Source organism: Mustelus asterias, chromosome 4, assembly GCF_964213995.1.
Source record: "Mustelus asterias chromosome 4, sMusAst1.hap1.1, whole genome shotgun sequence".
NCBI classification, from domain to species: Eukaryota; Metazoa; Chordata; class Chondrichthyes; order Carcharhiniformes; family Triakidae; genus Mustelus; species Mustelus asterias.
In genome coordinates, this window is record NC_135804.1 from 100,817,196 (window position 1) to 100,832,969 (window position 15,774).

The 15,774-nt window shown below is 41.8% G+C and overlaps 1 protein-coding gene across 1 annotated transcript in view; it reads left to right on the top strand.

Moving 5' to 3' along the window:
- Nucleotides 1-15,774, top strand: part of LOC144492887 (disks large homolog 3-like) — a 221,648-nt gene that overhangs the window by 170,444 nt on the left and 35,430 nt on the right. The window contains 2 exon segments of the mRNA XM_078211466.1: nucleotides 2,250-2,364; nucleotides 4,415-4,591. Coding sequence (XP_078067592.1) covers nucleotides 2,250-2,364; nucleotides 4,415-4,591 — 292 coding nt within the window.

A 15,774-nucleotide genomic window follows, 5' to 3' on the forward strand; every position in this document is an offset into this window, starting at 1 on the left:
CCAAATAGATCTTAAAAGTCCTTCACATATAATTATTTTCTTTGAGGTGCAACGCAACTGACATTCAAACAAATGTACTTGAGATTAATGAGTAGCAAAATGAAACTTTCCTGGAGGGGGGAGTTTGAGGCCTGAAGAGGGTAACAAGTTTTGCATTGGAAGAGGAGTGGCCTTGAATTAGAGATCTGTGGTTTATTGCCAAGAGGTGTTGTAGGTCTATGTGCTTGGGGTATGAAGAGACCAATACAAAAAAAAGAAAATACTTCAATTCCCTCAAATAAGCAAAGTAACATTGGCTCTGCACGAAACCATTGAGATTCTCTTAAAAGTTAACTGCAACTTCCCTACCACACAACAGTTTCAGGGGAGATGGTGGTGTACTGGTAATGTCACTGGACTATTAATCCCAAAGCTCAAGCTGTTTTGGGGACATGGGTTCAAATCCTACCAGGGCCAGTGGTAGATTTTAAATTCTTTAAAGAAATCTCCAGTTGGAAGCTGGGTTCAGTTCATGATTCACATCATGGAGTATTATCAAACTCTAGATGGCACGGTGGCACAGTGGTTAGCACTGCTGCTTCACAGTGCCAGGAACTCGGGTTCGATTCCCGGCTTGCGTCACTGTGTGGAGTTTGCACGTTCTCCCCGTGTCTGCGTGGGTTTCCTCCGGGTGCCCCGGTTTCCTCCCACAGTCGAAAAATGTGCAGGTTAGATGGATTGGCCATGAGTGTCAGGGGGGAGTAGCTAGGGTAAATGCATGGGGTTATGGAAATAGGGCCTGGGTGGGATTGTGGTTGGTGCAGACTTGATGGGCCAAATGGCCTCCCCCTGCACTGTAGGATTCTGAAATGGTGATCACAGAACTATCATCGATTGTTGTACAAATTAGTGAATCATCGGGTTCATTAATTTATTCAGGGAAGGAATCTGCCAGCCTTACTTCGTCTGAACTATGTGCAACTCAGATTCTCAACAATGTGCTTGATTCTTAACTGCCTGCTGAGACAGAATAGCAAGCAACTCAGTTCATGGGCAGACAGGGAAAGGCAACAAATTATGGCCTTACTAGTGATGAGTATATTCCTTGAAGGAATTAAAAGAAAACCAGATTTTGTATATAAAAACAAATCCCTTGTGTTAAGACTTGTTTGTTGCCTCTTCCTTTCTGGCCAGTGACTGGTGGCTACAGAAGTATCTGTTTGTTTAGGCAGTTTCCTGGGAGCAGAGTTAGGGCTATTTTAGCTACTTGGTGATCATCACGAGCTTTTAGAAATGATTTTAAAATGTAACCATGTTGCCAAAGAACCAAGTGACTGTATGATATCTCCCAATCTATGCTCACCAGTGCACTATAACCCACCACCTCACAGTGATAAGATAGTTTGATTCAGTCTAATAAAATCTGACTGACAGTGAAAGTAGATTTTATAAACAATGCTGCAGAAGTGGTTGACCTTTGTGCCCAAATTCCTTGTGCACTTCTGATAAATTATGCTTCACACCGGAACATGAATTCATAAAATCTACCCTTGCATATTATCACTGATCAAACAAGGCACTAGATTTATTGGTGTGAAGTGTGATGAGAGTTTGGAGGGTCGGAATCGGTGTTCTCTTAACCAGAATGATGTGATTACCCAGTCCCAGCTGTTCTGGATTGAAGACAATAGCGTGGGTTTTCCCAATACTCATTTGGAGGAAATCTCTGCTTGTCTGATACAGGATGATGGGCAAACAGTGTGATAAGTCAAAGACAGTGGAGTGGTAGAGGTAGTGGTGAAGTAGAACTGAGTGTGGTCATGTGGAACCTAATGTGTTTTTGAATAGTGTAATCAAGGAGTAACGTGTAGATGAGAAATGGGGACGATCTGGGGCCAAGGACAGGTCCTTGGAGATCCTAGAGGTAATGATGTAGAAGCAGGAGACACCACAATCCAAAAGTCAACTTGCAGTGATTTGCTGACCATTCGAGATCAAAAGTGCTAGCTTTAGTAAATACCAACACGTTTGCTTTTGGAATATAGCCAGCTTATCACAAGTTTGCATCTGCGGTGCAATTCTTGTACAATATCAAAGCATTATTTTCTATTTCTCTCCTGTAGTAATGATGCAAGTTCCTACATAGCTAAGATTGGGAACCAAATCCCAGTATAGGAATAATAGGTAACCTGTTTCGTAATTCATTCCCTGGTCCACAATGTTAATCAATTCATAAATTCTGCTACAAATTTATATATTTTTTCCTACAGAGTACAGCCGCTTTGAGTCTAAAATTCATGACCTTCGGGAACAGATGATGAATAGCAGTATGAGCTCTGGATCTGGCTCTCTCCGGACCAGTGAGAAACGCTCGCTTTATGTCCGGTAAGTTTGTTATTCAAGTGAGGAGAAAGTTCATTTTCCTTGGATATACCCAAGGATTTCAATTAGAAAGAGGTGACACAGTAACCAGTAATTTAATCAAAAAATCTGGCCAACTTGTCATTTATCTCCCGTTTAATTTGATGCTGCTACATACTGTGATGTTACTGGGCACTATACTACTCTGAGAATACAGAGGTTGGCACATCCTCTATGTGCCAACAGCTTGGCTTCTAAAGTGAGTCGTTTAGATAGGCGATCAAAAGGGAAATATGGCAGATCAGTAGCTGATAGCCCTGTATTGACATGAGAGGTGGAAAGGAGATGGAAGAGAAGCAGCTGGAAAACAATTATTATCACAGTCATGCCCCACTGGAAAGTGGAACTCTCTCAGAAAGCAGAATTCTGAGCTAGAGGCTGCTGATTTTAAAATCTCAGAGAGAAACTACACTGAACCGAAGAAGGCTTCCTAAATGTAAAGATAACTCGTGGATGGTAACTGTTTGTTGAATTTAGGTCGTAGAATTATATTGTATGAGGTGATTGTTTTGGGACAAAAGACATTTCTCAAGGAGTTCAGGAACATAGGTAAATGGGAATGGGGTTAATTCCAGAATATGGTATGCATGGCCATTAGTGTGGTTAAGTGGTTTGCTTCATATTGTGGCCTTTCTTATTGTGGTGTTTTTACATGTTAAACATGTTTTCGAGTGGTTACAACAAGACTGGACCCTTCCCTCGCTGTCCTCACGTTATATAAAATTGAAAAAATACACTCTTGAGAACCAGCATTCCAAGTTACCCTTCTGGGTTATGGGATACCCTTGTGTCTAACATCAGTGGGGTTTTTAATGCTATTGCAATCAGTTGATTCAACGAGCATGTTCCTCTCACTGCCTCCACTCTGCACATAAGTGGAGGCAAACTATTGGCTTGGATAGAGAATTTAGTTAGAAGGAAGGAGACAGTAAATGGGTACATACACAAATTGGCAGGATGTAACTAGTGGTGTTCCCTAGGAATCTGTACTGGGGCCTCAATATTTCACTATTTATAAACTACTAGGAAGGAAAAAGGAATAGAGTGATGTCCATCTAAGTTTGCTAACTATGTTAGGTGGCAAAATAAATAATATCGAAAGGAGCAGAAATTTGCAAAGGGATATTGATAGACTGAGTAGACAAGACTGTGGTAGATGAGTTCAGTGTTGGTAAGTAGACCTAAGAAAGATAGATGAGAGTATTTCCTAATAGACAAGAAGCTGGGAACTGTGAACAGAGAGATTTAGGTGTCCAAGTATGGAAATCACTAAACCTGGTGGACAGAAACAAAAATAATCAAACAGGCTAATGGAATACCATCATTTAACTCAGTAGGGTTTGAATACAAAAAAAGAGTGGAAGTTATCCAATGATGTGGTTAGAGCCATCTCGAGTGAGTTCTGGGCATCCCATCTAAAGAAGAGTGGTGTAATGCAGATTCACCAGAATTATATCAGGGCCAACAGTGTTGACCTTTCAGGACAGGTTGTTTAGATGTGGCTTATATTCTCTTAAATAAAGAAGATAAAGGGGGTGAACCACTTGAGGTGTTAAAATGACCAAATGAGTTGATAGGGTAGACAGAAACTATTTCCTCTGGTGGGGAAGTCCAAAACAAGGGGACATAACCTTAACCATTTTTAACAAATTAGGGGTTGTGTCAGAAATCACTTTGCCACAAAAAGGATAGTGGAAATCTGGAGCTTTCAACCCACCACTGAAGGAAAAATAGGCTAATGAGTGTGAAATTGATTTTTGTTAGGCAGGGACTTTAAGAGGTACAGAATAAGATGGATAAATACAGCTAATAAACTGATCAACCCCGATTTATTTGAATAGTGGAATAGACTCTATAAATCCTGTGCTTAGTTGTGCATCTGTTCATCAGTAATTGACATTAACATGAGAATTCCCAGATCTAGCAGCTACTGTTTCATTGCCTTGTAGTTGTTGCCTAAATACTCAGTATCTGTTCTGAGCTCACTGTATTTCTTTTACTGTTTGTTTTTCAGTGCTCTCTTTGACTATGATAGAACCAAGGACAGTTGTCTGCCAAGTCAAGGGTTGAGTTTCTTGTATGGTGATATTTTACATGTTATTAATGCCTCTGACGATGAATGGTGGCAAGCACGACTTGTTACACCGCATGGTGAAAGTGAGCAGATTGGTGTCATACCCAGCAAGAAACGGTAAGTGATTTTTGACAAAAACTTCATGCCCTAGCCAGCAAATCCATCAAACCCCCGATACTTATTTGGGCTGAACCAGATTGTTCACAACTTTAGCATTCTATTTGATCCTAAAGTGAACATCCAATTCCATATCCTCTTTGTCACAAAGGTCCTCATACCTCTGCCTCCATAACCTTACCATCTCTGCCCCTTTCCAGGTCTTTCCGCTGTTGAAACGCTCATTCATGCTTTTAGTACCTCCAGTCTCGACTATTCCAATATTCTTTGTCACGTCTCTCATCTTTCACACTCCATAAACTGGAGCACATTCAAAACTCTGCTTTCTATATTCGAACTTGCGTGAGGTCCTGCTCACCTATTGCTCCTGTGCTCTCTGTAGTACAGCAATGTTTTGAGTTTAAAATTCGCATCCTCACTTTTAAATTCCTCCACTCTTCCATCTCTGTACCCTCTTCCAATCTTAAGAACTCTGCATTCCTCCAACTTTGAACTCTTCTGGACCCGCACTCCCTTCACCTGATCCTTGGTTGCTGTGCCTTGAGCTTTCTAGGCCCTAAGCTCTACAATTCTGATCCTAGATCTCTTCATCTTTACTGCTTTAAGCCACTCCTTAAAACCTACATCTTTAACCAAACTTTTAGTTACACCCTCCAAATATCTCCCTCTTTTAGCTCAGTGTCAATTTTTGTCTGGTTATTTACTCAAATGATGTGTTTTGAAATGTTTTCCTATGATAAGACATAGGGGCAGCACGGTGGCACAATGGTTAGCACTGTTTCCTCACAGCGCCAGGGACCCGGGCTCGAAACCCAGCTTGGGTCACTGCCTGTGTGGAGTTTGCACATTCTCCCCATGTCTGCGTGGGTTTCCTCCAGTTGCTCTGGTTTCCTCCCACAGTCCAAAGATGTGTGGGTTAGGAGGATTGGCCATGCTAAATTGCCCCTTAGTGACAGGACAGGGGGACTAGCTAGGGTAAATGCATAAGGTTATGGGGATAGGGCCTGGGTGGGATTGTGGTTGGTGCAGACACTATGGGCCGAATGGCTTCCTTCTGCACTGTAGGATTCTATGATTCTATAAAGTTGCTATATAAATGCAAGTTTTTTTTCTAGTTCAGTGCAAAATTCGTTATTTTTATGAAGTTATGAAGTGAATTTTCCTATTCTTCCAGTGACTTAATTGAAAAAATATAGGGTTTCTCCATCTCTCTAAACATTGATATTGCACTATTTATCCTATGATGGAGTTAGAATTTCAGTATTAACTTGAAGCAAATTCCCTTTTACTTAAATTGTACCATTTCAATCCTCGCTTGAAAATTCTGTAATGAACTACTCTTTATATTAGAAAAACTTTCCCAATGATGAGTTCAAGATATTACAATTACCTTTGTGAAAGGAAGTAAATTTATATACTGTTGTCCTGCTGTTGCCACAGAAACAAAGAAAATAAAGACTTGCATTTAGGTAGTACTTCTCATGACCACCGGACATCTCAAAGTGCTTTATAGGAAATGAAGTACTTTATTGACGTATTGTAAGAAGGGCGGCAGCCAACGTGTGAAAAGCTAACTCATGCAAACAGCAATGTGATAATAGCCAGTTAATCTGTTTTTGTGATGTCGATTGGGGGGGATACATATCAGCCAGGGCACTGTGGCACCCTTATTTAACAACTACAGGCCAGTTAGTCTAACATCAGTGGTGGGTCAGGTTTTGGAATCCTTAATCAGGGAAAAAAACAACAGGCATTTGGAGAGGTTTGAGTTAATTAAGGAAAACCCACATAGATTTATAGGCAGATTGTGGTTGACTAATCTAATTGAAGTTTCTGATGAAGTAGCAGAGAAAATTGATGCAGGGAATGCGGTGGATCTTATCTAATGGATTTTAAGAAAATGTTTGGCATGGTTAACAAAATTGAGGCCTATGGTTTAGGAGTGCCAGCGTACAATTGGATATATTGGCTTAAGGACAGAAAGCAGTGAGCTGTGGTAGATGGTTGCTTTTTGGAATTGAGGGTGGGAGACAGTGTTCCAAAGGGTCACCACATTTTTGCTATACATAAATGACTTAGATCTTGGAATATGGAATAGAACTATAGCAAACTTGGAGAATGGCAAACTGGATGGTACAAATTGTCTGCAACAGGATAGCAATAGGCTTGCAGAACTGGCAGATAAAATTTAATACAGAGAAGTGAGAGATGATGAATTTTGGCAGAAAGGATGGGGAGAGGTAATGTAGGTTTAATATGTGCATGAAAGGATGGTCCTGGGGGTACATGTGCATTTGAAGGTGGCAGGACATATTGAGGAAGTGCTTAGCAAAGTATATGGGATCTTGGGTTTCATAAATAGAGGTATTGAGTTCAAAAGCAGGAAAATCTGAACCTATGCGGTCTGGTTGGGCCCCAACAAGAGTATTACAAACAGTTCTGGTCACCACACTTCAGGAAAGATGTGAAGACCCTTGAGAGGGTGCAGAGGAGATTTACCGGAATGGTTCTAGAATGCGCCTTTTTAGTTACAAGTTTAAGTTGGAAAAGCTGGGGTTTTTCTCCTTGGAGTCAAGGAAACTCTGAGGGAAATTTGATTTGGGTAAGATTATGACAGGCTTAAATAAGGATGACCAGTAAAAACTCTTCCCATTAGCAAATTGCGAAAGGACTGGTGGAAGCAAATTTACGACTTTGGATAAAAAGTGAAGGACAATGAGAGGAAGAACTTTTTTACACAGCAATGCTAATGAGCAGGAACTTGGTGACCATGAGGGTGGTGGACTGGAAATGATTTTGAAAGGAAATTGGATTGACACTTGAAGGAAATAAACTTGCAGGGCTATGGGGACCGAGTTGGGGTGTGGGACTGGCTGGATTGCTCATTGGGAAGCCATTCTGAACTCAATGGAGTAAGTTACACTGTGACGTTAAAAGTAATAAAGTTTATTTATTAGTCACAAGTAAGGCTTACATTAACACTGCAATGAAGTTACTGTGAAATTCCCCTAGTTGCCACACTCTGGCGCCCGCTCGGGTCAATGCACCTAACTAGCATGTCTTTCAGACTGTGGGAGGAAACCGGACCACCCGGAGGAAACCCATACAGATACGGGGAGAATGTGCAAACTCCACACAGACAGTGACCCAAACCGGGAATCGAACCCGGGTCCCTGGCACTGTGAGGCAGCAGTGCTAACCACTGTGCCTCAGGACAGCAGGGATAACTTAACTGCTCATTTTCAAAATAGCGCTGTTGGGCAGCTCAGTGACACAGTGCTTAGCACAGTTGCCTCACAGCAACAGGGACCTGGGTTCGACTCCAGGGTTGAGTCACTGTCTGTGTGGAGTTTGCATGTTCTCCCCGTGTCTGCGGGGTTTCCTCTGGGTTCTCCAGTTTCCTCCCACAGTCCCAAGATGTGCAGGTTAGGTGGACTGGTCATGATCAATGCAGAGGGTTATGGGGTTAGGGCAGAGGATAGGGCCTAGGTGGGGTGCTCTTTTGAAGGGTTGGTGTCGATAGGCCGAATGGCCTCTTTTGCACTTTGTGATCCTAGGATCTTTTACATCCATTTGAATCGGCAAATGGGGCCTTGTTTAATGTCTTGTTCAAAAGATGGCACCTCCAACAGTGCAGGACTTCTCAGTGATGCAATGGAGTATCAACCTTGATATTTGTACTTGAGGTCTGGATGAGACTTGAGTTCAGAGCCTATTAACTCAGGTGAGAGTTCGACCATTTGAGCCATCACTGGCAGAACCTCTCTAGTGACATGTGTAGGGTGTAAAATCTGGTATAAACATGTAGGGTAGGAAGGAAAAAGCACCTTAAGGTAGTATATAACCCATTTTAAATAGTAAAATTATTCAAATTAAGTTGCACTCTAAATTTAATGAATTTGGTTGAGGCTCTATGACCAGTACACATCTCATTCATACAAAATAGGCACATGTCTGCTCAATTGGTATGACCGAATATGGCCTAATTATTAAAGCACAGCTATTGCGTTTCAGATATGTGTATAAATGTATTTTTATATGCTTATCTACTTCAGGTCTGAACTTTTTCTTCTGCGTACTTATACATTATGCTAAGCGTTAATTTTGTGGAATATTTTCAATTGCTGTTGAATTACAAGTTGCATCTAATAAAGCTGAGAGGATAGGAATCTGTTTGGCTGTTTCTACTGCATTAAGAAATCAGACGATGAGTTGCTCACAGCCAGAAAAAAAACTTATCAATACCGAAGCACCTGTCTTTACAGACAATAGCATTTCTACAGCGGAGAGCTGTCTTTTCCAATGCTGCTTCACTTAGTGACAGAACTATGTCAACTGCTGCACATTGGTTTAGCAATAACCCTAAGGGTCCTCTCATAGATACTGCTGCCTCACAGCGCCAGGGACCCGTGTTCAGTTCCCGGCTTGGGTCACTGTGTAGAGTTTGCATGTTCTTCCCGTGTCTGCATGGGTTTCCACCGGGTGCTCCGGTTTCCTCCCACAGTCCAAAAGATGTGCAGGTTAGGTGCATTGGCCTTGCTAAATTCTCCGTCAGTGTATCCGAACAGGCACCAGACTGTGGCGACTAGAGGAAATTCACAGTAACTTCATTGCTGTGTTAATGCAAGCCGACTTGTGACACTAATAAATAAACTTAGTTGTGAAGGCCACAACATTTGATTTTCATGCAACATTTTCCTTCCAGGCAAAACAATAGTGAATTAAGCTAATTTGTGATTTATACCTGTGTAGAGCAAATGGCTAACAAATGTTTGCTATGCAAAGGACCTTTTGATTCTTCCCTATTGGAAAAGAGACAATAATTGGAGAGGGTAGAGAGCATTTTAATCACCTGTGTGACAATATTGTGCCTTTAAGAAATGTATTTGCGTCACGTTTGTTGTGCAAGATTCCTTTTAGGAGTCAATTCTATTTACTGGTGCTGCTTTATCTATAACTCATTAAGAGTTTAAACAACACCAGGTTAAAGTCCAACAGGTTTATTTGGTAGCAAATGCCATTAGCTTTCGGAGCGCTGCCCCTTCGTCAGATGGAGTGGATATCTGCTCTCAAACGGCATACAGAGACACAAAATCAAGTTACAGAATACTGATTAGAATGCGAATCTTTACAGTTGATCAGGTCTAGCGATTTTCGGATTAAAATTAAAATTACCCCCTAATCCCATACCCCTTTTGTCTCCTCATCCCGTTTACTAGTAGCCTACTGTTGTGTGATCCAAACTTAGCTCGAGAGTGGAAACTGGGAACTGCAACTCCAACATGCCTCGATAGTTCCAAGCATGTGTGGAGCAGGAGGACATGATGTGGAGATGCCGGCGTTGGACTGGGGTAAACACAGTAAGGAGTCTAACAACAGCAGGTTAAAGTCCAACAGGTTTATTTGGTAGCAAACGCCACTAGCTTTCGGAGTGCTGCTCCTTCGTCAGGTGACAAAGGAGCAGCGCTCCAAAAGCTAGTGGCGTTTGCTACCAAATAAACCTGTTGGACTTTAACCTGCTGTTGTTAGACTCCTTACTGGAGCAGAAGGCGCAGACACAATTTGGCATTTTTGTAGTTTTTTGGATTGAGGACTTGTGCAAAAAGAAAATGGAATGAAAACCTTGATTACTTGAAAGAGCACCACAGTTGAAAAATGTCCTGGGCAGGAAGAGGTCCAAGTTAACAGAAAAGAGAGTGAGGGAGAGAAAAAGGCTCCAAGCAGCAAAAGGGCTGTGGTTGGCAGACTTTAAGTAGTGGGCATTTTGGAAAAGCCCTAGAGACCGAGGAGGCAGCCAAAGATTAGTGACTCAGTGCTGTGAGCTGTTTGGGTGAAGGAATCCTTTGGAGCAGTAGAATTCTGCTTGGCACAGCCAAAAAGCTTGTTGTGCATTGGTGCTAGAATGCAGAATTGGGAAACCAAGGGAATGGAGTCTTGGAAGACAAGATTGAAACCTCGTGAGGTTGGCCGTTGTTGAGGCAATCCAAGTTGGAGTAAGTTTTGGAGAGAATTCCAAGGTTAGATCGTTGAAGGTAAAGACTGGAATCCCTCATGAAAGAGACAGAGCTTTAGTCTGATTGGTTGACTCAATGTGTACAGATGTCTGAGTGGGTTGTTGAGAAATCCGTGAAATATATCTTGGTCGCATCTGCCATTTATCGTGCAGTGTGATGTGTTTGACCAGTTTGCCTATTAATTCACATGTACCTCAGATCAGAGTACAAGATAGATATTATCTTTCTGACCTTGTATCATAGTTTATTTTTGTTTGTTCAAAACCAGTGGATTCTTGCGGCTTTATTCTCTTAGCAAGGTGTGTGTTCTTGCACCACATTGACTGTAGCAGTTCATGAAGGTGGCTCACCACCACCTTGTCTAGAGCTATTAGGTCTAGCCACCACTGCCCATATCACGTGAAAGAACTTTAAAAAATCTTGAATTTCAAGCTTTGTCTACTTTAAACAAAAGGTTACTGGTTCCTAACTGGATTCTACCAAGAATTTGGGGGTCAGGTCCATGATCATAACACAGTCCAGTTATAACTGACCTGTATCCTTCTATGCTTCTTAATGCATTCCCTGACTCTACGTACAACAGTTCAGCACTGGGTTGACCTCAGACTTGAGGCTGTGTTATAAATTCTGGTCTGCAGTAAAAACCAAGTTGGATTTAGTAGTGCCAGTTGCTCCGGTAACCAGCATGAACCTTTGGTTTTACTAAGAGCTGGCTTACACTATCCCTATCTACGGGTATTATAGCTAAATCTGCAAATGTAAAAATGTAGTCTGAATAAGAGAACCTATCTTTCGCAAGTGCATTTCTTCAATCTTCAAGGGCAAGGCATGCTTCAAATCATCAAGCAGCTTTACTCAACAATAAGATGAACATACAGAGCAATAGTTATGGTCAAGTTGACTCATGCAACTGCTAACTCCTTTGTCTGTGCATCAGTATCTTACTCCTTTGAATATTACAACTATATTTGCTTTCTTCCATTTTTTATCACACCATAATTAAAGCAGTTCTGAAAATTATCAAACAAGCTTCACTTATTTTCTCTTTTTAATTCCCTGAGAACTTTAAAATGTATCCCTTATAACTTTGATATTTAAACCTCAGTTTCTGCACAGTAGTAGCATTTGCTAACTTTTAGGTGTTCGAGATTATTTACCCATTTATTATATAATTGGAGCTTGTGAAAACTCTTTTGTGAAAACTGATGTGAGAACTCAATTTAATATATCTTCTGTGTGATGATCACGCTGCTTCAATAAGTTCCACTTTATTATTTCTACCTGGAATTCATGCCTCCAGTGCTATTACTACATGACACAAATCACATTAGGATTAAAATAATGGGATCTTGGATTGATGAGGTACTGGCATCACAATGTGCCAACCTGTCAGTAGCAAAGCTACAGACCTTGATTTGAAGATGTTCACCAAACTTTAGGTTATTGCTTATCATAGTTCAAATATTATTGCTAGTGATAAAATTGTTAAACTTAGCCTTTCCTTTGAATACTGGTGGTGGAATGGCCATGGAGGATAATGGTTTGATATTTTGTGGTAAAGTACTGGTATTAACATAAAAAGATTAATCTGCATTCAATCAACCCAAGAAAGCACCCTATCAAAAAATTTTACCTTGAAAATTAGGCCTCCAGGGTCAGCTTAGTTCAGTTAATAATACATCACTACATTGTAGATTCAAGCTTCATGCCAGAAATTAAGCACATAATCTAAGATGAGAAGATATTGTCAAGGCTGCTTTAAGGTAGTGCTACATTGTTGGAGGTGAAATGTGAAACTAAAATACTATCTGCCTGTTGTGGTGGATCTTAGAGATCTTTATGCCACTGTTGAATGAAGAGCATTGAATTTATTTTTTGCACTCATATGCCACCTAAAACTAAGGAATGAGACACACCTTTCATTGCTGTTCTTGGGGCCTAGCTATTGCCGAAAGGGTTCTAATATTTATCGACATTCAGTCACTTCCTTGTAAATCCATTGGGTGCGATCTTACCTGTCATTGATGCCACACTCCCGCTGCGGTGAGATCGGAGAATTTGGTGGCCAGCCAAATCTCCGTTCACTGCAGCAGAATGGGAAAATCCTGCCAGCGCGAATAGTATGTGAGGAGTTTGAAGATATTTCTGCAATGTGTGATGAAATGTTTTTTTCTAATAACACTTTTCTAGTTAAATTGTTGTAGACTAATCATTTAAGTCGCTGTGTTTTTCGTTTTCCTTGTCTCTATCTTCCTTGTTTATTTCAACTTGCACTTTACTGGTCCTAATTATTTGTTGCCATTTTATAATATTTTGTGTAAATTTTAAGACGGACAAAGTAATGGGAGTGGTTTACATTTATTAAAGCAAGTTAATAGTATAACCTACTAAGTGGGAAGGCTATCAATTAGTTTCCTTCTGTGCTCGGTCACACTGACCCTATACTCCATTCCTGGGACCAGCTATTGATAAAATGGTTAGCACAATTGTCTACATGACAACAGTCAGTGCAGTGACACTGGTACTCCAACTACTGTCATGTAGACAAATATGATCACTATTTTGTCAAAGGCTAGGTCCCAGGAATGTGATGTATGTCTAGTTCATTAGGTATAGCTGGTATTTGTTGCAGAAAATGAACTCCATGGTCTACATTTAATGGTGGTATGAGATCTCCAACATCCACCTGAACAGGCACTCAGCATCATAATTTAATATTTAATCTCCAACAATGTACTTAATACTGTGATGAAGGGTTATCCTGACTCAAAACATTGGCTCTATTCTCTCTGTAAGAAGTTTAACAACACCAGGTTAAAGTCCAACAGGTTTATTTGGTAGCAAAAGCCACACAAGCTTTCGAGGCTCTGAGCCCCTTCTTCAGGTGAGTGGGAATTCTGTTCACAAACAGAACTTATAAGACACAGACTCAATTTACATGAATAATGGTTGGAATGCGAATACTTACAACTAATCCAGTCTTTAAGAAACAAAACAATGGGAGTGGAGAGAGCATCAAGACAGGCTAAAAAGATGTGTATTGTCTCCAGACAAGACAGCCAGTGAAACTCTGCAGGTCCACGCAACTGTGGGAGTTACAAATAGTGTGACATAAATTCTGATTCTAGGATCGCATGATAAAGACTCAGGAGGAAAAAAGCAGAAATATTTATGTGAAATAGTGTGACATAAACCCAATATCCCGGTTGAGGCCGTCCTTGTGTGTGCGGAACCTGGCTATCAGTTTCTGCTCCGCGACTCTGCGCTGTCGTGTGTCGCGAAGGCCGCCTTGGAGAACGCTTACCCGAATATCAGAGGCCGAATGCCCGTGACCGCTGAAGTGCTCCCCAACAGGAAGAGAACAGTCTTGCCTGGTGATTGTCGAGCGGTGTTCATTCATCCGTTGTCGCAGCGTCTGCATAGTTTCCCCAATGTACCATGCCTCGGGACATCCTTTCTTGCAGCGTATACACTAGATACATACACTAGCTATACACTAGATACATCGATGACATTTTCTTCCTTTGGACTCATGGTGAACAATCACTGAAACAACTCTATGATGACATCAACAAGTTCCATCCCACCATCAGGCTCACCATAGACTACTCTCTGGAATCGGTTGCATTCTTGGACACGCGCATCTCCATTAAGGACGGTCACCTCAGCACCTCACTGTACCGCAAGCCCACGGATAACCTCACGATGCTCCACTTCTCCAGCTTCCACCCTAAACACGTTAAAGAAGCCATCCCCTACGGACAAGCCCTCCGTATACACAGGATCTGCTCGGATGAGGAGGATCGCAACAGACACCTCCAGACGCTGAAAGATGCCCTCATAAGAACAGGATATGGCGCTAGACTCATTGATCAACAGTTCCAACGCGCCACAGCGAAAAACCGCACCGACCTCCTCAGAAGACAAACACGGGACACAGTGGACAGAGTACCCTTCGTTGTCCAGTACTTCCCCGGAGCGGAGAAGCTACGGCATCTCCTCCGGAGCCTTCAACATGTCATTGATGAAGACGAACATCTCACCAAGGCCATCCCCACACCCCCACTTCTTGCCTTCAAACAACCGCACAACCTCAAACAGACCATTGTCCGCAGCAAACTACCCAGCCTTCAGGAGAACAGTGACCAAGACACCACACAACCCTGCCACAGCAACCTCTGCAAGACGTGCCGGATCATCGACACAGATGCCATCATCTCACGTGAGAACACCATCCACCAGGTACACGGTACATACTCTTGCAACTCGGCCAACGTTGTCTACCTGATACGCTGCAAGAAAGGATGTCCCGAGGCATGGTACATTGGGGAAACTATGCAGACGCTGCGACAACGGATGAATGAACACCGCTCGACAATCACCAGGCAAGACTGTTCTCTTCCTGTTGGGGAGCACTTCAGCGGTCACGGGCATTCGGCCTCTGATATTCGGGTAAGCGTTCTCCAAGGCGGCCTTCGCGACACACGACAGCGCAGAGTCGCGGAGCAGAAACTGATAGCCAGGTTCCGCACACACAAGGACGGCCTCAACCGGGATATTGGGTTTATGTCACACTATTTCACATAAATATTTCTGCTTTTTTCCTCCTGAGTCTTTATCATGCGATCCTAGAATCAGAATTTATGTCACACTATTTGTAACTCCCACAGTTGCGTGGACCTGCAGAGTTTCACTGGCTGTCTTGTCTGGAGACAATACACATCTTTTTAGCCTGTCTTGATGCTCTCTCCACTCCCATTGTTTTGTTTCTTAAAGACTGGATTAGTTGTAAGTATTCGCATTCCAACCATTATTCATGTAAATTGAGTCTGTGTCTTATAAGTTCTGTTTGTGAACAGAATTCCCACTCACCTGAAGAAGGGGCTCAGAGCCTCGAAAGCTTGTGTAGCTTTTGCTACCAAATAAACCTGTTGGACTTTAACCTGGTGTTGTTAAACTTCTTACTGTGTTTACCCCAGTCCAACGCCGGCATCTCCACATCTATTCTCTCTTCACAGATGCTGTCAGACATGCTGAGATTTTCCAGCATTTTCTGTATTTGAACTTAATACTGCAATGTTTAATCAGCCTAGATAATGTATTCTTACATGCTTATTTCCTGCATGAGGTTTGAATCCAAATGTAATAATGCTATAACTGTGCTATGTT